The sequence below is a fragment of the Phascolarctos cinereus genome, unplaced genomic scaffold (genome assembly GCF_003287225.1).
Source record: "Phascolarctos cinereus isolate Bilbo 61053 unplaced genomic scaffold, phaCin_HiC Scaffold_9;HRSCAF=440, whole genome shotgun sequence".
NCBI lineage: Eukaryota > Metazoa > Chordata > Mammalia > Diprotodontia > Phascolarctidae > Phascolarctos > Phascolarctos cinereus.
This window is the reverse complement of record NW_027556402.1, coordinates 208,942,506-208,964,884: the sequence shown is the minus strand read 5'-3', so window position 1 is coordinate 208,964,884 and position 22,379 is coordinate 208,942,506. Positions and strand designations below refer to the sequence as shown.

The 22,379-nt window shown below is 45.4% G+C and overlaps 1 protein-coding gene across 8 annotated transcripts in view; it reads right to left on the bottom strand.

Moving 5' to 3' along the window:
- The window catches only part of PLEKHA7 (pleckstrin homology domain containing A7), a 261,079-nt gene that overhangs the window by 54,761 nt on the left and 183,939 nt on the right, over window positions 1-22,379 (bottom strand). For 7 of the 8 annotated variants that reach the window (XM_021005362.2, XM_021005363.2, XM_078148643.1 and 4 more), the window contains 3 exons: window positions 20,398-20,498; window positions 13,644-13,819; window positions 3,392-3,877 (listed from right to left, as the gene is read on the bottom strand). In XM_021005362.2, coding sequence (XP_020861021.1) covers window positions 3,392-3,877; window positions 13,644-13,819; window positions 20,398-20,498 — 763 coding nt within the window. The remainder of the gene's footprint in view (window positions 1-3,391; window positions 3,878-13,643; window positions 13,820-20,397; window positions 20,499-22,379) is intronic. The other variant, XM_078148644.1, reaches the window with a different exon arrangement.

Here is a 22,379-nt window from a genome sequence, read left to right as displayed (position 1 = left end):
AATTAAATTTAAAAAAAGATAGAGGGTCAAGAGGCAATTAGATGGCAGAATAGGTTGAATACTGGACTCTGTGTCGGTAAGATCTTGAGTTCGAATCTTGCTTTAGATATTTATCAGCTGTGTGACCCCGGACAACTCACCCTCAAACTCAGCTTCCTTATCTATAAAATAGGGATACTAATAGCATCTACATCCCATCAGCCAGTCCCAGGTTTGCTGTGAGATTCAAATGAGATAATGTATATAAAGAGTTCAGCAAAACTTAGAGCACTTTCTGAGTATTAACTAGGGGGACTTGTCCTTTCTGCTGCTTACCACTAGATGGTGTGCTACGCTATTTAACAAATAGAATTTCATTCCCCGAAAAGATCACACTAAGGAAAGCACCTACCAGTAGGTGGTTGGTGGGTGGACGAAGGGAAGCAGGGCTGGAGCTCCTTAACCAAGGAGATGCCTAAATGACCTGCCGGCTACGCTATGTTTCCCACACTGAGAAATTTGTGAACCCAGACTTTTGTTAACCGTCATTCTTTCAGCCCCCGGGGAAAACTGGGAAGTGTGGGAAGTATGTCTGATGCCCTCCCACCTCCCTATTCAGAAAAAACTAGGCTGATTCTGTGTGTGAGTTTCTTTTATCCCACAGACATTTCTTCCTCTAGAGAATTCTCCATCCAGAAGAAGTCTGATGAGGTCAGAGCGTTGGTTCTAAGGACATGAGCTCTGATGTCAAAGATGAGGGGTGCCACCCTGGCACTGATGGAAACCAGTGGGAGGAAGGATACAGATAATTCTAGAACGCAGTAGAGCATTGTACTTAGCCCAGGTGGGGTATGGCCAAAGAGGGGAAGGGCCTCTGCCATTTGTCCTCTGGCCAAAGAATCTCTTGCTATATCATCATCAGCTTTTATCATGAAGACAGGCAGGTAGCAACAGGGGAGGAAGGGGCTGGATGCAAATGAACGCCCACTTCTTTTTTAGGCTGAAAGAGAAGCCCGGATGCTCATGATAAATTAAAACTGGCCCCGCAGGCCTTTGGCAAGACTTGGACACGAAAGCCCTCAAGTCCTCTGTGGTGAGAGATACCAGCAGGAGAGGGAGGACAGGGGTTTCATCAACCTGGCCATGGTCTCAGCTCTTGCACCTGCTTCATGGGGAAACAGGGCTGGGCCACAGGGGCTCAGTCTGCTCAACCACCTGGGGCAAGTTCCAAGGAATTCAATTCCGTTCCATTCCAATAAGTACCTACCATGTGCTGAGCTGTGCACTAACAGAAACTAGCTGACCACCTACTTGAGAAAGCCACAGAAAGGAGCCCTCCTAGGGGCGGGAGGTTTACCTAGCTGACCTCTGAGGTCCCTCTGCTTCTGAAATTCTATGAAGAGAAACACAGTAAAGTAAATACTGAATGAAGTGATATGACACGTCAACAGGAGGGCCTCAGTCAGAACAGGGCCTGGGAAAGGCAAACCATCCGTTTGTCCGCATCTCAATATAAAATCTGAAAGGGACCTCAGAGGTCATCTGGCCCAACCACCCCACTTTCTAGATGGGGAAAACTGAGGCTCAAAGGGGCTACTGGACTTGTGCAAGGTCACACAGCTAATAAATGTCAGTGCCAGGATCTGATCCCAGGCCCTCTATCTCCTGTCCAGCTCTCACTACTCCGAGATGCTGTCAGTTCCCCCAAGCAGTCAATCGACAGGAAACCTGTTCCCCTTGGGCCACCAGACAGGATCATGCTTTTCCTATTTCAATAAGAAATAAGACTTGAGAGAACAGGTCAGCAGCCTAGCAGCCCCCAAAAGCAATGTAAAATTAAAAAAAAATTTCTTTAAAAATCTATTTTGGGAAAAAACCACAGCTGATATCTTTCCTTCTCCTTGAGTCTATTTCACAACAACTTGGGTATCATGACTGGGGCTCTTACCCCTCCCATAACTTACCCACCCCGGGCACCTGCAGCCTCTGAGCTCAACCCCTGGCCCACTGGCTGAGACCACCAAGGGTACTCATACCTGACCCTCCAGTTTGTTCTCTTTTCCAGGGAGCTCCGCCATCCCCAGTGAGCATAGGCAGAGGAGACAGGGCTTATGAATGCAGAGACTCAAGGATGCCTATTTAGAACGTTTTCATCAGGCTCAGCTGCCGCTCAGAGTTCCAATACCAGCATGCCAGCCTCCGCACCCCCCGTGGGGCTTGTGGGCTGGTGTGTGAATGAACAATGGGCATCTTTTCTGCTTTTCCTTTCTTTACTTGTTTTTGGAAGTCCATTTGACGAAAAACAAAAGCAGAAACGAAACCAAAAACTGTGCAATTACAATGAGTGAGCTTGGTCCCCAAAAAGGACAGCAGAAAACATCCCCCCCACCTCCCTCCTTTGCAGGCTGTAGTATATGGTCAGACTCTACATTGCTGGACTACTTTTTCCTCCTTTTTTTTTTCTTTGTTATAAGAGATGGCTCTGTGGGGAGTGTTTGGAGGAGAAATATATTTGGAAATGATGATACAAGAGCAAAAGATATCAATAATATTTAAGAAGTCTGTTTGATTGGAAAGGGCTGATCTAATCAGGGATTTTTGTTTCTTTTAAATACATTTTTATTGATATATTTTGTTTTTCTGTTACTGAAATTTCCCCCTGTAGCCTGCTTTTTTTTTCCACTCCAAGAGAGTCATCCCATATAACAAAGAATATTTAATCAGAGGTTTTCAAACGTAGGGCCTGAGAACTTTAAAAATATTTTTAATAACTTTTATGTTAAAGTAATTGGTTTTCTTTGTAATCTCATGCATTTTTATTTTACACATTTAAAAACATTATTCTGAGAATAGGCTTCACCAGACTTCCCAAGGGAGGCATCTGTGTCACTCAAAAAAAGGTTAAGAACTCCTATCTAAATTGCCTGGGGAAAGGTACTGTAGCACCATGTCATTCATTCACAACTTAAATACGGACAGACCTGCTACCCCTCAACTCTGGGGGACAGGAAGAGAGACAAGGTGACCCAGAATTCCTCAAACTTAGGAACAGCCTCTAATTAAACCTAAGTGTTAGAGGTGGCACTTCCAAAACCTCAAGTGTTAGATGGATTTCTGAATTTATTAAAAAGAGGCTGGCTGAAGAGATGATAAGGTTTAATGTAAATACTCAACAGGCATTTCCTTCTTTCCAGGCTGATAATGAAAAAAGGGGACAGTATTTACTTTAAGAGCTTCCAATATTTCTAGGATATACAAAGGCAGTGCCCTGAGATGGTAGGGTGAATGAGATATTTGCAGCCCTCTACACTTACGGAGGCCTGCTCTCTGAGGAATCAACCTCAGAACTGGATTTGTTCGCTGGGGGTTGGGGTGGGGAAACCATGGCTCAAAGCCCTGGTCTGTTACTGACCTTTTGCCGTCTCCTTTCTGCACCTTCACCCAGTTCTCCACCTGCGCCATGTTACTCCTCCTCTGGGCATGCTTTTCGGGGTTGGCTCGGGGATGGATTACCCTGTTATACCCACCAGTACCATTCTGCTCCCCAAGCCCAGAGCCCCCACCAAAGGAACTAGGCAGCACGCCGTTCCTCTCCATTAGCTGAGGCTGGGCCGACTGAGCCCTGGGACCACTGGGTAAGTCCACAAAGAAGGAGTCTGCCTCAGCTGCTGGGTAGGGGGACTTGGACTTCCCCCTGTCCCGCTTCCCCTCCAGAGGGTCCCTCTGGAAGCCGTAGCGTTCCTCATCGTCTTGCTCGGGCCTGTCAAAGCCAAAGGCATCATTGTGGGCTCGCTGGGAGCAGTCCCTGGTATGTCCAGGGCCCATGCGGCCACACTCTTGACAGGGGTCTGTATGGTTGGCTTGTGGGACAGCTTGCCGCTCTGTCCTCTCGGCATCCCTACAATGATAGTACAAAACTGGTCTCAGTGCAAGCAGGGTCAGAAGGCCAGGTGTGGCCAAAACTGAGCCCAGCTCCAGAGGGTCCAGCTGTTAGTGAAGTCTTGGTTGAATGTCCATACAAAGGCCTGTAGCGGACAGATAGCCGCATAGTGTCTTCATTTCAAAGCTACTCTTCCAGTTGCAGCCCAAGATCAGCTCCCTGTACTTGTAAATTGGCTATATTTTTACATTTCTGTTATGCTGTATATATGGACTAAATGCATCTACCTGTGTTAACTAATCTTTGTTTTCTCATCTGTAAAATGGGGGAGGGGAGTAGATTTTAAAAAGCCACTTCCAGGGTACATAATGGGTTTGGTACAAATACAGGGCCAATGAATAGGAGTCAGGCAGAGACAGACTAATTTTAGCTCAATATAAGGAAGGAAATGGTGCGGTAGAAGGTAGGCTAGTTTTAGAATCAAGAGACTTTTGTTTAATTCCTGGCTTGGCCACTTACCACTTCTCTGACCACAGGTGAGCTGTTTAAGCTTCCTGTGCCTCAGTTTCCTCATAGGCAAAATGAAACGGTTAGACTAGATGACCTCTAAGATCCCAACTCGAAATCTATTCTCCTATGAGTCTAAGGAGCAGCTTATTGACAATTAATCATTCATCAAGCAAACAGACTTCCTTGGAAGGTGGTGAGCTCCGCAAGCTTTGAGACCGGATGATATATGGAGGGGATTCATTTTTTCAAATGGAGGTTGGACTTCAAGGTCCCTTGTTGGTCAGAGAATCAATCTATAACTTAGCAGTTGTGGCTTTAGGAAAGGATCCTGGGAACTCCTCATTCTCTTTAAATCACTGGCCACAGAGGTTGAATAAACTTCCAAAAATTACAATCCAGAGGACTGGGCCCCTCCTTCCATTTTTTAGGACCATCCCAGCAGTGAAGGTTTTTCTGATTAGAATGAAATCTCTTTCTTCCCATTCTATTAACAGAGAGTAAATAAGCGTGCACACACACACACACACACACACACACACACACACACACACCTTACAGCCCAGTAAGTGAGTGCATCATGGTGTGGTAGAAAGAATATTGGTCTTGGAATCAGGAGAGACTTGAATTCAGATGCCACTCTGGAACACAAACTGGTTGTGCAACTATTGGCAAAGAACCTAACTTTCCAAAGTCTCAGTTTTCCCACCTATAAAATGGGGGGAATGACATGCCACAAGACTCAAATGAGATAATGTATACAAAAGCCTTCTGCAAACCTTAAAGTGCTATAGAAACACGAGGCATTAATAGAGAAGGAAAAGGAGGAAGAGGTGGCAGGTACCTGGCGGCAAAGTGGAAAGACGTGAGTTCCAACTCAGAAAGAATTCAAATCCAGCCACCCACTTAGTGGCTGTGTAACTCTAGGGAAGTGACTTATATTTTCCTCTTCTGTAAAATGGGGATAAGGATAGCACCGACCTCAAAGGTTGTTGTGAGGATAAAATGAGATATTTGCAAAGTGCTTTGTCAACCTTAAGATTTGCACTATATAAATGCTAACTAATGATAATAACAACAATAATAATAACAACATTGACGCTATTGAAATCCTTAGAAAGCTTACGATGAGGAGAGGGGGCAGATGTTCTGTAACTCTAAATCAGCTTAGCCTTGGTGGATTGTGGCAGGGAGCATTTAGAGATAATCTCCAGCTCCTGAGAGCCAGGAACATGGACTCGATATTCACATTTCTAAGAGCCAGAAAGAGATTTGTGTTAATAGATTGCAAGGAAAAGAAGCCCAATTCTTGTGAGTTTGGGATATGTTGCATTCTTATTAATTTTTTTTTAAACTTATGGAAGCCCTAAGCCAGGTAAAGCAATTTTAATCAGCCCTTAATATTTGAGGAAGGAGGCAGCTAGAGAGCTGTGTGTTGATTTATTCTTTTCCCTGGAGTTAAATAGAGCAGTCCCCTTGGGGCCAAGGAGTAACCTATCTGTCACCTCTCCTACTGTCTGGTTCCAAATTAACACTGAATGTCATGACAGCTCTGAAAATACAGACTGACAACCACCAGCCCACCTGCCCCCATAGGAAGAGGCAGCTTGTCAAATGAGCCAGATTGCCCCAGGGTGCCAGACCACAGGCTGAAGGAACTGGCCCTGGGTGCATGACTATATGCAATGTTGGTTTAAGAGTTTTATGTTTCAGTAAAGTTGAGGAAGAAGAGTTTGAAAGGGCAAAGAGGCTTCATTGGCACAGCCTGGGGCTGCCTCCTTGGAAGTGACTCAAGCAGTTTTTCCCCAGCCTAGAGTAATGACCACTTGTCTAGGTAAGGTGTAGAGGGGATCCTTGCTCAGGGATGGGCTACACTAGACTGCCTATGCAGTCTCATTCAGTTCTGAGATTCTAAGACTTAGTACTCTTTTGAATAGTCTTAACACTCATACTTTCATTATGTGCTCAGGTTCTGCCTCAATTTCTCGTTCTGTAACAAGTCTTAGCCTGGTGTAAGCAAAGAGAGAATGTGCCAAGTAATTAGCAGGTGCCCGGGGCTTAGTATGCGCTTAAGAAATGTTTAGCGATTGACTGAGGAAGACCCAGATCAGATTTGTATAGTAGCCAGGGGGCCCTAGGGCTAGTTAACCATTTAGTGCCCCTAAGCAACACGCTAAGACCATAAATCACCAAACAGTTGCTGATTCCCTCTCCTGGCCACCCAGTAGGAATAGCAGTACCCACCAGCAACAGGCTGAGGTGACCCCAAGACTGAGGCCCGGCCCAGTACCTTCTTCCAGGTGGGGGGACCTGGTGGTAGCAGCACCACCTATCTACTGATCTCCACACCCCCACGAGGAGCAGCAACGGGCTAGAGCTGACCTAGACCCACACCCAGATCCTCTTGGGTGGGGAAGCTGGCTACAGCATTGCCCAGCTCACTCTCCCTCAAAGGACTATCCAGCAAGAATGACTTGGGCCCTATATCCCTGGTGCTTCCCCAGCAGCAACACCTTCTAGAAACTGAGAGAATTCTTTTTCATCTGCTACCCACTACCGTCTCAATAGCTAACAATTACCTACCATCTGTTTCTCTCTGTTCCTGTATTAATCAATCACTGGCCCTTTATGATTGTCTTATTATCTCATCCCCACCTTCCTCAACCCTAGTCCACCATATTCCTCTCTGACGCTTCCACTGTGCCCTCTGGAATTCCAGTTCCATAAGGAAGACAGTTCTCTTTCTTTGAATCTCTTTTTCTCACATTCCTTCTTCCATCTACTAATCATTACCAAGGCCCCACTTGCCCCTGACGACACTATATCCCTGGCATTCCTTTCCATAACTGCTGTGCCTTTATCACCTCCCGCCCCCAAACACATACTCTGGTTCTGGAGAGGCAGGGGTCAGAATGCTGCTACTGCTCCTTCTAGACTCCTTTCTCCATTATTGCTCAACAATGCTTAGCACAGTGCCTGGCATATACAGCAGGAGCCTAATAAATGCTTGCTCCTTTTCCTCACTCCTCCTCAAAGTTCAAAGTATAAAAATGTTCCACCTAATCCAGATAATGGTGTCTGTTACACATGAGCCGTCCAGTCATTCTCCCTCATTTCTCGAGGAATTCAGCAGTGGGCTCACTGACTTCCTGTCCTCACCAACCTTTTATCAAGGGACTCCAGCATCGATGCTGATGTTCTCTCAAACACCTTAAAACCTCCACAATCTCCTTAAATCCCATCACCCGCTCCTTCACCCACTCAGTCATACATAGGGATGGTCACAATGGATCTTACCCTTATCCACAAACCTCCCATTGGACACTCCATGGCCCATCTCTATGCCTCTGAATTGGCCATCCCCCATGCCTGGAATGTTCTCCCTTCTTCACAGACTCCCTCTCTTCCTTTAAGGTACAGTCTTGTGCATGAAGCCTCTTCCAATCCCACCACATTTTACAGCCCTTCCTCTCAAACTATCTTATATTTAACGACTTTACATTTATGCTCATTCATTCTCTATTTATTTTGCATATACTTCCATATGTACTTCTTTACTCTTTTAGAACACGAATTCCTTGTGAGTGGGGATCGTTTCATTCTTTGTACTTTTATTCTCTGAGTCAGCGCCCAGCACACAGTAAGTGCTTAATAATACATGTTGGTTAATTGGATAATCTATCTTCATTGGTAGAGGCAATTTCCTGAATTTATCATATGCTTAAAAAGAAAATCAAGTTCTACTCAATAAAGATTTGCCATTTCATGTATAATTCTCTCCTCTTCTGCTATGTGTATGGGAATGCTCATTTTACTTGATGTTTTTTAAGTTCAGATTAAGACAATGGGATCAATGAAACCATATATATGAGAATGCCCATTTTATTTGGTGTCTCTCAAGTTCAGAATAAAACAAAATAAAATAGGGGCAGCTAGGTGGCACAATGGATAGACCTCCAGCCTTGGAGTCAGGAGGACCTAAATTCGAATTCGACCTCAGACACCTGACACAACTAGCTGTATGACCCTGGGCAAGTCACTTAACTCCCACTGCCTCACCAAAAAATAAAAATAATAAATAGCAAATAAAATAAAGGGTGTTTTCTCATTGGTGATTCTCTATGCAAATGAACTCACGGCTTTATCTCCTGCAAGCACCTCGAGGTCAAGATCTCTGCCTTATTCTCTTCTTTTCATTGTTTTCTTTTATAGGACAGAGCACAGGGCCTCACATTACAAACCAGAGCCACAATTAAGCTTTGCAGAAAAAAGCTGTGCCTTGTCTTCCCAACTATATTGTCGACTCTCTGAGGATGGGAAACATGGAAACATGCAGAGTTGGAAGGCTGACTTAAGGAGACATTGAGTCCAGCCCCTTCCTTTTACAGAAGAAGAAACTGAGCCCCAGAGGGGTTTGCCCATGTTCATATAGCTAGCAAGTTGTGGAATTGAATTTTAAACTCATATCTTTTGACTCTAAATTTAGTAGGCCTCCTCCTCCCCCAGAGGGCCGAGCACGGCACTAGGCACCTAGTTACTATCACGCCTTGGTGGACTGGATAGCATCCTACTGGACACGGAACCAGACAGGTTTCCTTGTGGACAGCAAATTCCCACTATTTACCTACACATTTGGTAGTGGGGGTTCCGGGTAAATATGACCCTTCAACCTTACTGAGTTTACCCCATGCATCAGACATGGATGGTGAAACCCTAAACTATAGGCCGGAGACCCTGAACTCCACTAAGCCCCAGTCAGGCCCTGTCTAATTAGTGCTTCCCTTGAGCCCCTAAAACTCTCCCCCGCCTCAGGGTTTCTACTCCTCCTGTCAATCAAAGCCAGGATCTCAGGGGGGGAGGAGGCAGAATTGCGTCTGTGCCAAACCCAGAGCTGGCTTTTCAAAAATAAATTCCACATTCCGGCTTGTTCAGTTGTCACCCGACTCTTTTGTCAAAACTGAGCAGCAGCAGACGGAGCCAGGCAAAAATAAATATGATTCCTGTTATTTGAGCTTTCCAGGCATTTGGGGGCCAGAGAAACACGAGCTGAATGCACTGGGAAGCGGGGCCAGGGTCCTTCTCAGAGAATTGAGGTTTTGCCTTTGGCTGGATGAGGATGCTGACATTTAAACTCATAGTTATTAATTTCTGCACTAAACCAGCCACTCTGCTGGGGTGGGGAGGGTTCTACACTCCAGTAAACTTCCCTTAGTCCCTGGCTTGTAAATTGATCACAGATTTAGAACTTGAAGGGGTCTTGGAGAACACGAAATCCAACCGTCTCATTTTACTGATGAGGAAACTGAGGCCCAGAGAGGTTGTGATTTGAAAAAGGTCGCACAGCTTGGAAGTGTCTGAGGAAGGGGTAAATTCCATAAGGGCATGGATTACATCTAATTTATATTCATAGTTCCACCCTCTCTTCACCTTCACCTCCCCCCTACCCCAAAGCCCTGCCAAGCATAGGGTCCTAAAACATAGTAGATGTTCAATTAATGTAGTGAAGACAATCCCAATGACTCTCCAGATGGTCCATTTTACTTTGGGATAGCAATAATTTTAGGAAGTTTTTTCTTAAACCCTGAAATCAGCATCTCTGAAACATCTACCCATTACCACATGATGATGATGATGATGATGATGATGATGATGATGATAATAATATCTAGCATTTATATAGCTATATAAATATGCTTAGCTCAGTGTCTGGAACATAGTTCACAGAATAAATACTTGTTTCCTTCTTTCTTTTATTTTCCTTATATGACGCTTTAAGATTTGCAAAATACCTTATGTACATCATCCCATTTGATCCTCACAACCGTCATGGGAGGAAAGTGCTATTCTATTATTAGCTCCATTTTACAGATAAGGAAAAGGGTCTGAAAGTGCATAAGTGACGTGCCCGGGGGCACAGGGCTGGTAAGTGTTAGAGGCAAGACTAGAACTCAGGCCTTCCTGACTCCAGGTCCAGAGCTTTATCTACTGCACCACCCAGCTCAGCTGCCTTTTGGGGCTGAGAATAAAAGGACTCTACTAATAGTTTCTCCTCCATCTGACAACCCTCCAATGCCTGAAGACAGGGATCGTGTTTTCCTCAAGTCTTCTTTTCCAAGTTAAACAGCTGAGGACCTTAAACTGATGACTCGAATGCCCAGTATTCCCAACATCTTGATCATTGTCTTTTGCAATAACTTCAGCTGGCCACTATCCTTCCTAAGATATGCCGTCCAGAACAGAAAACAATACCCCAGGGGCCGTCTGACCAGGGCAGAGGATGCCAACACTACCATCACTTTCCTCCTTCTGTTAATGTAGCCTCAGATCACATAAGTTCTATTGGCCACCCAATCACACTGATGACTCACTTACAGTCTATCAAATGCCATAGTCCTTTTACAAATTAAATAATGTCTAGGAATGCCTACATCATTTCTATATTTGTGCAGCTGATTCTTTGAAAGTCCAACTGTAAAATTTTACATTGATCCCTATTAAATGTTGTCATATTAGAGCTAAGAGATGTCATTAGTGGATAGAGTGAGCTGGCCACAGAGCCAGAAAGTCTGAGATTCAAGTACGTGCTGGCTGTGTGGTTCTGAGCCAGTAGCTTAACTTCTATCTGCCTCAGTTTCCTCAAGGCCCTGAGGAAGGACAGTTCAGTGGGGTCAGACTAGCTTTTTTTTTTTTTTTGCCTTTTTTTTTGGTGAGGCAATCGGGGCCAAATGACTTGCTCAGGGTCACACAGCTAGTGTTATGTGTCTGAGGTTGGATTTGAACTCAGGTCCTTTTGACTCCAAGGCTGGAGCTCTATCTACTGTGCCACCTAGCTGCCCCATGTCATAGTAGCTCTTGCTGGAAGGAGTGGATCATGGGCAGGGATGATACTCAGGAAAATGATGACATTGGCAAGGTTGTCTCAGCTCCTTTTTGCATCACTTCTGCTCGTCTCTCAACCCTCTTGCCTAGTGCATTCATGTTGCCCTGACCCCTCTTATCAGAGGGAAAACTGATCTGTCAGGTTATGGGATATAACAGGAAAAGCACTGAACTTGAAGATAGGAGATCTAGATTTCAATTCAACAAAAAATATTTATTAGCTCCTAACAAGGAGAAGACAATTTGCTAATATAATGTTGATACACGTAAAGTGCTCTAAGGTTTGCAAAGTGTCTCATTGGGTCCTCACAACACCCCTGTGAAGAAGTAGCTATTAGTTTCATCACCATTTCACAGATGATTTCATTCTACTAATAACCACTCTTTGAGGCTGGCCATTTGTCCAGGTCTGAATCTTCCTGTCTTACAATCCAGCCTGTGTCTCATTTGCTCCACAAAGTCAGCCCAGGGAGGGAACAGGACCTGTGCTATATAAAGGGACCCAAATAACTGACCTACACACCTGCCTTCACAGAGTCACACAATCTGAGAGTTGGAAGGGACCTCTGAGGCCATCCTGTCCAGCCTGTTTATCAAAAGCATCCCCACGAAATAAGATATACAGGCAATGGGGTATAGAAATCTATCTTGTCCTACAGGAAAATTGAAGGGGAAGAGGATAAGAGAAGGGAGGGGATAGAAAGGAGGGCAGATTAGGGGAAGGGGTACTCAGAATGCACACCATCTTGGGATGGGGAAGGGACGAGATGGGGAGAAAATTTAGAACTCAAAATCTTGCAGAAGTGAATGTTGAAAACTAAAAATAAATAAATTAATAAAATCAGAAAAAAAAAGTACAAAAAAAAGTGTCAAGGATGGGATCTGAACCCAGTTCTTTTGAACTCTATAGTCAGACCTCTATGTACTATGTCACCTTACCATTCCAAAGGCAAAACAGACAATAGGACAACAACAGTACCAGTGTTTGCCATCGTTTAGTTGTTTTCAGTTGTGTCCAATTCTTCCTGACCCCATTTGGGGTTTTCTTGCCAAAGATACTGGTGTGGCTTGCCATTTCCTTCTCCAGCTCATTTTACAGATGAAGAACTGAGGCAAACAGAGTTAAATGACTTCCCCAGGGTCACACAGCTAGCAGGTATCTGAGGTCAGGTTTGAACCCATGAAGATGAGTCTTCCTGACTCCAGGCCTGACGCTCTACCCACTGCACCACCTAATTGCTCTATAGTAGTACCAGTACATGTACTAAATAAGTAAATGAAAAAAAAAAGCATCCCCACTAGAACAGAGTCAGCAGATGATGAGAAAACTGAAGCTGAGAGGGATGTGCCCAGGGTCACAGAGCTAGTGAGTGTCTGAGGCAGGATGGCAATGTGGCTCTTCCTCACTCTGAGTCCACCTTCTACCTACTGCGCCAACCAGCGCTCTAAAGGTACTGGGCTGAGGGAGGAGTTCAAAGCCCAGCCCTTCCTATTCCCCTCAAAGCTATCTTCATCTCTAAAAGAGCTAGCATTCACACGGCACTTGAAGGTTTGCAAAGTGCTTTACAAATATTATTTCATTTTGTTCTCATAACAACCCTAGGAGGTAGGTGCTATTGTACTGCTCCCATTTTACAGAGGGGGAAACTGAGAGAAAACAGCTGAGAGATAAGCAGTCTGGCTCTGCCTACCTCACAGGGTTCTTGTGAAAAACCACAGGTTATATCAGCTGTGAGTTCCTGGAGAGCAGGGACTGGGGTGTTTTGGTTTTTTGGAATTTTTTGCCTTTCTTTGTATCCCCAGAACTTAGCATAGTGCCTGGCACATAGCAGGCTCTTAATAAATGCTTGACTGACAGTAAGTGTGCTTTGTAAACTGGGAAGCACAAACTTCAAAGATCTTTGTTGACAGTCACACTAAGATTTTAGGAACTTGATGTGTTAACGTCTGGGGAGAAAGGAAGGGAATAAGCATTTATGTAGCACCTACTGCACTAAACACTCGTACAAATATTATCTCCTTTGATCCTCACACCAACCCTGGGAAATGGTGCTGTTATTATCCTCATTTTACGAGGCAATCAGAAGTTCAGTGACTGGCCTGGGGTCACAGAGCTAATGAGTGCTTAAGGTCACATCTGAACTCAGGTCTTCCTGAGTCCAGGCCCAGCATGCTATACGCTGTGCCACCAACCGTCTGCTGGGAGTATTTTTACTTATAAAAAGGAGCTAAGGGAAAGAAAGACTTAGGCTGAACGTGAATGAACGACAGGATTTCAGGCACCTGTTTCAGGAAAGGGGACTACTCAGGTGCCCTTAAAGTTATCCCACAGAGGCAGAGACCTATTCTGCCCACATGTAAAGCTCGACACAAGAGGCATTTCCTCTGGAGCACTGACCGCTTCAACGATGCTCGAGACTGCAGCTGGGCAGCCTGGTTCATGGCTCTGATCCAGCCGCTCATATCTTCTTGAGTGTCGGCACTGAAATAGTAAGTTCTCATCCCCGAGTGCTCCGCTGGAAAATCAACGCCAGAAGTGTTGTACATGTGGGCCCGCATGCCATTGTGGACAGCCTGTAAATGCCGGGGAGGCAGATACGTGTTAGAGGGCAGAAAGCACGGGGAAATTCATATCCTGTGGGAAGGAAGGAAGGGAGAAAGAGAGGGGAGGAGAGAAGAGAAAAGAAAAAGGAAGGAAGAAAGAGAAAGAGAGAGAGGAAGGAAGGGAGGGAGAAAGAGAGAGGAAGGGAGAGAGAGGAAGGGAGAGAGAGGAAGGGAGAGAGAGGAAGGGAGAGAGAAAGGAAGGAAGGAAGGAAGGAAGGAAGGAAGGAAGGAAGGAAGGAAGGAAGGAAGGAAGGAAGGAAGGAAGGAAGGAAGGAGGAAGGAGGAGGGAGGGAGGAGGGAGGGAGGGAGGGAGGGAGGGAGGGAGGGAGGGAGGGAGGGAGGGGGGGGAGGGAGGGAGGAAGGGAGGGAGGGAGGGAGGGAGGGAGGAAGGAAGGAAGGAAGGGAGGGAGGGAGGGAGGGAGGGAGGGAGGAAGGAAGGGAGGAAGGAAGGAAGAAAAGAAGGAAGAGAAAGACAGAAAACATCATTCATGTCACATGGTCCTCTGCCCTGGAGAGTCTAACACTAGGCATGCCCATCCCCACGAGTTCAGGAGCACATCAAATCATTTTCCTAGCCCTGAAATACCAAAGGCTCCTCCCAGCATATGAAACACAGTGACAGACGTTTGTTTTCCTCTAAGAGTCTCACAGACTTTTATGTCTGTTTTCTATTTACTCTTCCCAAACAACTCGAGGAGGGTCCTACAGATGAAGTTTACACGAGAACCAGACTTTTTCCACACTCTCCCCTTAGAAAGCAAACATGCCTGGGAATTGCCGAGTCTGGGCTCTGCTGAAGCATGTATCTGCCTGTTTGGCTACCACTAGAATGAGGTCCAGAAATCTGCTGCAATAACAGGTGGCTTGAGGCTGACATTACAGCAGATGGCTAGCATTTACAAAGTGCTTTAAGGTTTGCAAAGCACTTTATAAATACTATCTCAAATAATAATAATAACAATAACAGCTAACTCATACAGCACTTACTATGTGCAGACACTATACTAAGCACTTACACAATCATTAGCTCATCTGATCCTCACAACAACCCAGCAAGGTAGGTGCTATTATTATCCCCAATTTACAGCTGAGGAAACTGAGGCAGAAAGGTTAAGTGAATTGCCCTCACAGATCTAGTGAGTATCTGAGGATAGATTTGAACTCAGGTCTAACTCCAGCATTCTGTCCGTCGAGTCACCATTAACAATGTCTAGGTGTTCAAGCTTGGAATTTGGCATTTCTTAAGATCCGCCCTCCCCACTCCCAAAAGAAAAGCACTTTTTCTACTTCCAAGGAAGAGAGTGACATAAACTTTCTAGGGATGGGCTGGCTGCTAGCTTTGCATAACAGGTTTACCCAATCAATGAACCAACAGGCATTTAAACACCCACTCCAAGACAGGCACCGTATTAGACACTGGAGCTAGAGACAGAAACAAACCAAGCCCCAAGATAACATGGTGATCTACTTCAAGTTACTCTGGGTTCTCAATTAGCAGCTGATGTTTCCTGAAGAAAGAAAAAGAGACTTCAAGTGGCCGATACAGTGACGGGCTGAAGGTGGCAGTTCAGACAGTCTGCAGTCAGCCAGTCCTCAGCCAAAGGGGTCAGTGAGTCCTAAAAGTAAGTATGTGTGAATACACAGCGCCCCAAGAGCCCAGGAGCATCCTTCAGTGTGCGGAGCGTCTTGTGCAAGGTGCGATATCTCAACCGGGATGGCAATGCCAGTCGATGTAAGCTCATGTATTAATGAAAGGGTGGCAGCGCTGCTGTCCCCAAGGTCACAACAGCAGACAGGCAATAAAGTTCTCTCAGATTCTGCTGCCCCTTCCCTCCCAGGGACTTGAAGGAGCTACAGGACCAAGCATGCCTTATTCTTAACAATAACAAGGAGAGATTTGGGAGTCACAGCAATAAGATACATGACTAAGGCAGATTTCAGGGAGAGGTTTCATTGACTAGCCCACAATAATAACAAACAATTCATATTTTTTTCTATAGCTCCTAAAGGTTTACAAACTTCCCCCTGACAATAGCCCCATGAAATAAAGAAAAGCCTTATCATCCCCACTTTTCAGATGAGGAGACTGAGGCTTGGAGGGGTTAAAAATGACTCACCTAATGTCAGATACCTAGTAAAGGGCAGAGCCACTCATAATCATGGAGTGTCCAAGCTAGAGGGGATCTTGGAGAGGTCTAGAGCAGGGGTTAGCCTTTTCTATATCACGGACCCCTTTGGTGACCTGGTGAAGCCTATGGAATAATGTTGGCCACCCACATTTGCAAGAAAAGGAAGGGTTCAATTTCAGTGGGAGGTTAGTGAAAATGATGATCTGATTTTCTTCCCATCGAATTTCACGGAATCCCTGAAATCCATCCATAAATCCATGAAGGTCCTGGGGACTCCAGGTTAGGAACCCCTAACCTAGACCAACACCATCATTTTATAGATATGAGAACTTGACTCAGGGCCACTACACGTGGCATAGCACTAGGTTTGCAGTTAGGAAGACCCGAGTCCAAATCTGACCTCAGACACTTGGGCAAGTCACTTAACCTCTGATTACCTCAGTTTCTTCAATGACCTTCCCCAGGGTTATTGTAAGGATCAAATGAAATAACATTTGTAAAGTTCTTAGCAGCCTTCCTGGCACATAGTAGGGTCTAAATTAATGCTTGCTCTCCCCCTCCCTTCTTTCTTTTCTCCCTCCCTCCTTTCTTTCTTCCCTCCCTCCTTTCTTTCCTTCCTTCTTTCTTTCCTCCCTCCCTCCCTCCTCTCACTTCCTTCCTCCCTCTCTCTCTTCCTCCTTCCCTTTTTCCTTCCTTCCACCCTCCCTCCCTCCCTTTCTTCCCTCTACACCACGAATACAAAGAACATTAGCAGCTTCATCAGCTCTTTTGGGACAGGAAGCACATCCCCTTATCCTACAGCCAGACACCCACACAAGGCTTGCAAGACTCCATCAAGATCCCAGTCAAGCCTTCTCCACCCCCAGGACGTGTGTTGTGCAACAGAAACGTCATAACCGGTCTCTGAAGGTTTATCATGGGATATTTTTATGGCTACTTTTATCTTGCTCCCCTCCCTGGGCCTGGAACAGTTATCTCTCCCCTGTTCTGCCTGTTAGATTTCTACCCCTCACTTAAAGCCCAGCTCAAACGTTACCTCTTCCATGAAGCTTCCCTGATTTGTCAAATCTCAGTCATCCCATGGCTCTTTGTTACACACCTCCAATATACTTAACATGTAACATTACGTAGAATAGTTATTTCTGTTTGTGTCTTATGCCCCTAGAATACTGGATTGATAGCAAGCTTCATGAGGGTAAGGGATCATTTCTTTATTTACATTTTGTATGTCCTCTTCCTAGTACCTAGCACTATGTTCAGATGAAGTACAAAGGTTCTTAATAAAATGTTCGCTGATAATTAATTAAGAAAGACGGACTGAAGTCATCAAACTGCAGAGAACAAACCTCTAACCTCACAAATGCACTGTCCATACCTTAAAAACTAAGGGTTCAGTGAAAACTCTTGGCTGAGTTTTTCTAAGAAATTCTAAGAGAGGGAGCGAGGGAGGGTGGAAAAGGACAGATGAAGGACAGTACAATGATAAACAAGGCTTTCCCAGAATACATTTTTCACACCTTCTGATGAAGTGTTAGCATATGGTATATAGAGTCTTGGGGAGTTACTTTGGGACGCTTGGGTGTTATAAAAAAGGCTGGTTGAACTGAATTGTTGAAATGTGTCGCTAGAGACTTGCTTTCAAGGAAGGCTTTCTGACTAATAACAAGTCTACATTCCACTAAGAGGACTGTCCCAAACCAGTTTGATTCAAGTCAAAAAGCAAATTAAGAATCAATTGTGTGCCCTATGTTATGATCCTATGTTGGGGGAGAAGGGGGCAGGGTGTACGTTTATATAGTTACAAGGTAGTACTTAGAAGCAGAGAACATTAACAATTGGGGAGATCAGGGAAGGCTTCCCAGAAGAGGTGACGCCAGAGCACAGCCTTAAAGGAAGATAAGGATGTTGAAAGCCAGAGATGAGGAAGGATTTATTTCAAGCATGGGGGACGTCTTGTGGGAGTGTATGCAGGTAGGAGGTAGAAAGGAATGTAGAGTGTATGAAAGGAAATCACATAAAATAAGACTGGAAATGTAGGTGGTCGCCAGACTGTGAGAGCCTTAAATGCCACGCTGAGGAGTCTGTATTTTTATCTTAGATGCAGCAGAGAATTACTCATGATCTTTGAGCAGAGGAGCAAAATGATCAGACCTGTGCCTTAAGAATATTTGAGCAGTTATGTGGACGATAGATGGCAGGGGGTGGGTGGGTGGGGATGAGATTGGCCGGGAGGGTACCTGGGAGGCTCTTACAATAGTCCAGGCAAGAGGTGATAAGTAAGGGTCTGCACTAGGGGAGGAGCTGTGTGAGTAGAGAGGGAAATGGATGCCAGAGAGGGTGGGAAGCCAGATCGAGAAGACCCGGCAGCCACCTGGATATGTGGGATGAGGGACAGTAAGTCCAAGATGTCTATGAAGATGCACAGTGGGGTCCTCATCAGAGAGAAAGCTGGAGGAGTTTGGAGCGTGGGGTCCTAATAGGTCACTGAGGCAGAAAGAACCAATAAGCAGCTGGGGATGTGGGACTGGAGTGAAGGGGAAAATGTAGAGACTTGGCAGCCATCTGTAAGAGATGATATTCAAATGTAGGGGGAGTTGCTGAGATAGCCAAGGGAGAAGGCATACAGAGAAAAGAGGGCCCAAGACAGAACATCTAGGGACACCCATGCTTAGGGGACAGGAGATGGATGGTAAACCAGCAAAGGAAATGGAAAAGGAATAGAGGAACAGTCAGGGAGAGGGGGAAAGGGGAAGGAGAGGGGGAAGGGTAAAAAGAGGAGGGGGGAAGAGGAGGGAAAGGGGAAAGAGGAAGGAGAGGGGGAAGGGGAAGGAGAGGGGGAGGGGCAAAAAGAGAAGGAGAGGGGAAGGGGAGGGGAAAGGGGGAGAGGTAGAGAAAGAAAAAGAGAGGGGGAAGAGGAAGAAGATTCCAATAGCCAAGGAGAAAACTGACAGGAAACCAAAAGGATGGAGCTGAGTTTTAAGCAGCCCAAAAGAAGGAATTCTAAGGTACCAAAGAAACTGGATAGACCTTGGACAAGTCACTTAAGTCTGGAGTACTCTGGGAAACTCCCTAAGACGACAAGGTGGCTTTTCAAAATCCTTGCTGGCCTGGTCCCTTCCTACTTCTCGAGCCTTCTTATACTTTCCTCCCCTCCCTGTACTCTGGGATCCAGAGACACTGACCTCCTTGTTATTCCTCATAGAAGATTTTGAGTCAGAGGCCCCAGGTTCAAAACCTGCTACTCACTTCTGCAGGAATTCGGCTGGGTCCCTTCTCATTTCTAGACTGTGGATTCCTCTTTTATAAATGGAAAGGGCGGGATTAGGTGATGTCTAAAGTTCCTTTTAATTCTAAATCCTAACTGTGCTCCAATCAGTACCATTCTTTACAAATAGAACATAAGAAAATGGAAGCAGACATACATTCACAGGCTGGGAAAGGGTTAAGGGGGCAGGAATCTCTCCTTCCAGAAGATGGGGTCAGACCACTCACCCTGGAGTATGTGTGAATGGGAGGCAGAGAAGGACCACAAAAAAATGATTCCTTTGCAGTTGGAGGTAGGGCAGTAAGCCCACCACACAATGAAGGATGAAACAGGCCCTGATCAGGTCCCCAGCTCTAGGACCCCAGGTAACCCCTAGTTCAACTCCAGGTCTATCCCACAGAGAAGAGAGAGTGGAAAGAAAAGCAGCCTGGCTTTCCCATAAGAACAAATTGTGGTTTCATCTCAACTCTGAAGCCAGCTTGTTTGTGGAGTCAGTCACTGAGAATTTTTAAATTCGTGGACCAAGGATATAACTGGCCCCCACAGGATCCCCAGTAAAAGATGGTGGGTATCAACATCTCACAGCCCTTCCAATAGCTGTGGCTAGAAACGGAAGTTTGTTTAATGTCGATACTGTTCCACAAAATTAGGTGACAAGGCCAGGATCTGTGCCCCAAAGCTCCCTTTCTGCATCACATGGACCCTGAATAGCCCTTGAAGCCAAGGTGGGGAGGGGATTTCCAAATAGAGATAGTCTGGGCTGTTCATCTCCTTGGAGAAGCAATTACAGCTGCCCATAATGGTCCCAGAGTCCCCAGTTTTGAATTCCTAGGGCTAGCATCATCAGAAGCCAAGAAATGCTTCCCCAGAATGTCTGTGGTTATAACTAATGAATAGGACCCTGGACTCTACCAAGCTTAGGCTCAAGGTTAGCTTTGTGGCGAGCCCCTGGCTTATAAGGAACAGGACAGAAGCCCTAGAAAAACTAGGGCCTAAGTTCTTCCGGAAATCTCACTACAAAGAACGGAGCTACAAAAGTATTTTATTTCAAACATTATCATGTAAGCCAGGTGATTTTTATTTGATTGAATTAACTTTCAAAAATATTTAAGTTAACATTGAAAAACATAATCCAAAAGACAAATCATTTATACCTTAAAAGAATACTTGCGGTTTATACGGTCTTCGGGCCCAACAGGAGAGATCACATAGCTGGGCAGTGGGATGCTTCCTAGGACGGCTTCTTCTCGACTGTCTTTGAACAGAAGAAGAAAAAAAAGATCAGGATGAGCCATGAGATCTCATCCAAAGGAGGAGGACAGCAAGAGTAAATCAACATACATTGGGCATACGTGATATACAAGGTCTTGTCCTGCGGATTAGACTATAAAGATGAAAAGCAACATGGTCTCTGCCCTCAAAGATGAGGATACCTTTTGCCTGAAAATCTTGAAGGTGAAAGGGACCTCAAAGGGGATCTAGTCCTAACATAAAAGAGATGGAGTCTCCTCTCTAGCATTTCTGGCCAGTGGTCATCGAGCCTTGCCTTGCCTCACCTTGGAAATATATGCTGTGCTTGCAAGGAGATAGGACGAGGTAAGGGAAAGGGAGAGAGCCAGACATCGTCCTCGAGAAAAATGAAGAGAGCTGGGATTATCTCCTGCTGGGGGAAGGGCAGGAAAAGGAGATAAAAGAGATGAGGGAAGGCATCATGGAGGCTGAGGTGGCACCTGGGCTGATCCTCAAATAGAAGAACAAGTTTCAACAGGTGGAGATAAGAAGAGACAAGAGATAAGCATTCTCTCCCAGAGGGAGAGCCAAACAACAGGTTACAAAATGAACCAATTAAACAATAATAACAATAATAATAGCTGACAAGAGGCAGCATGTCATCATGAGGTTGACTTCAGGAGCAGGAAGACTTGGGTTCAAATCCCACTTCTGACATCTACTGGCTGTGTGACCCTGGACAAGTCACTTAAGTCTGGAGTACTCTGGGAAACTCCCTAAGACGACAAGGTGGCTTTCCAAATCCTTGCTGGCCTGGTCCCTTCCTACTTCTCGAGCCTTCTTATACCTTCCTCCCTTCCCTGTACTCTGGGATCCAGAGACACTGACCTCCTTGTTACTCCTCATAGAAGACAGGGCACCTCCTGATTCCCAACATCTCTGGCTGTCCCCCATGTCTGGGCACTCTCTCCCTTCTCATCTCTGCCTCCCGGCTTTCCTGGCTTCCATTACCTCAGCCAAAGTCCTGCTTTCTGCACAAAGCCTTTCCCAGTCTCCCTTACTCTCAGGGCCTTCCCTCTGGTGACTATCTCCAATTTGTCCCGACTGCATCTGGTTCCTATATAACTGTTTGCATGCTGCCCTACCCCACCCCCATTACACTGGGAGCTGCTTGGGAGCAGCCGTTGTCATTTCTGGTTTTTTGCATCCCCAGGACTTCAAACAATGCCTTTTACATAGTGGGTACTTAATAAATGCTTATTGATCGACTGAAGTTGTGGAACAGTTGATTAGCACAGGGGAGGCAATGTGGTCCAATAGAAAAAGCAGGGGATCTGGAGTCTGAGGGACTCTGCTTCTGAAGCTTCCTGCCTGAGTGAGCCTGGGCAAATCATTTAGCTTCTCTGGGTTTGGGCTTCCACTTCTGTAAAATAAAAAGGTTCCAGGGGCAGCTAGGTGGCGCAGTGGATAGAGCTCCAACCTTGGAGATAGAAGGACCTGAGTTCAAATCTGACCTCAGACACTTGATACTTACTAGCTGTGTGACCCTGGGCAAGTCACTTAACCCCCATTGCCTAAGCAAAAAATAAAATAAAATAAATACAATAAAATGAGGTGGTCCCTTTTAGTCCTAAATCCTATAACCTCATGGTACACAAATTCCCCCAATAGACCTAGTCTGCAAAGTTGCTGGCACCACACTTACTTGGGCCAGCCAGCATCTCCACCATCTGTGGGAAATCATTTCAATTTTCCGGGCCTCAGTTTCCACTTCTATAAAACGAGAAGTTTAGACTACATGGCCTCTATAGCGCAGTCCAGCTCTATATTTATGGTTCAATACATTGGTAGAGGGGACTTCCTCACTTCCCTACACCATTAAAATAATTTTTTTAGTTGTTTTCCA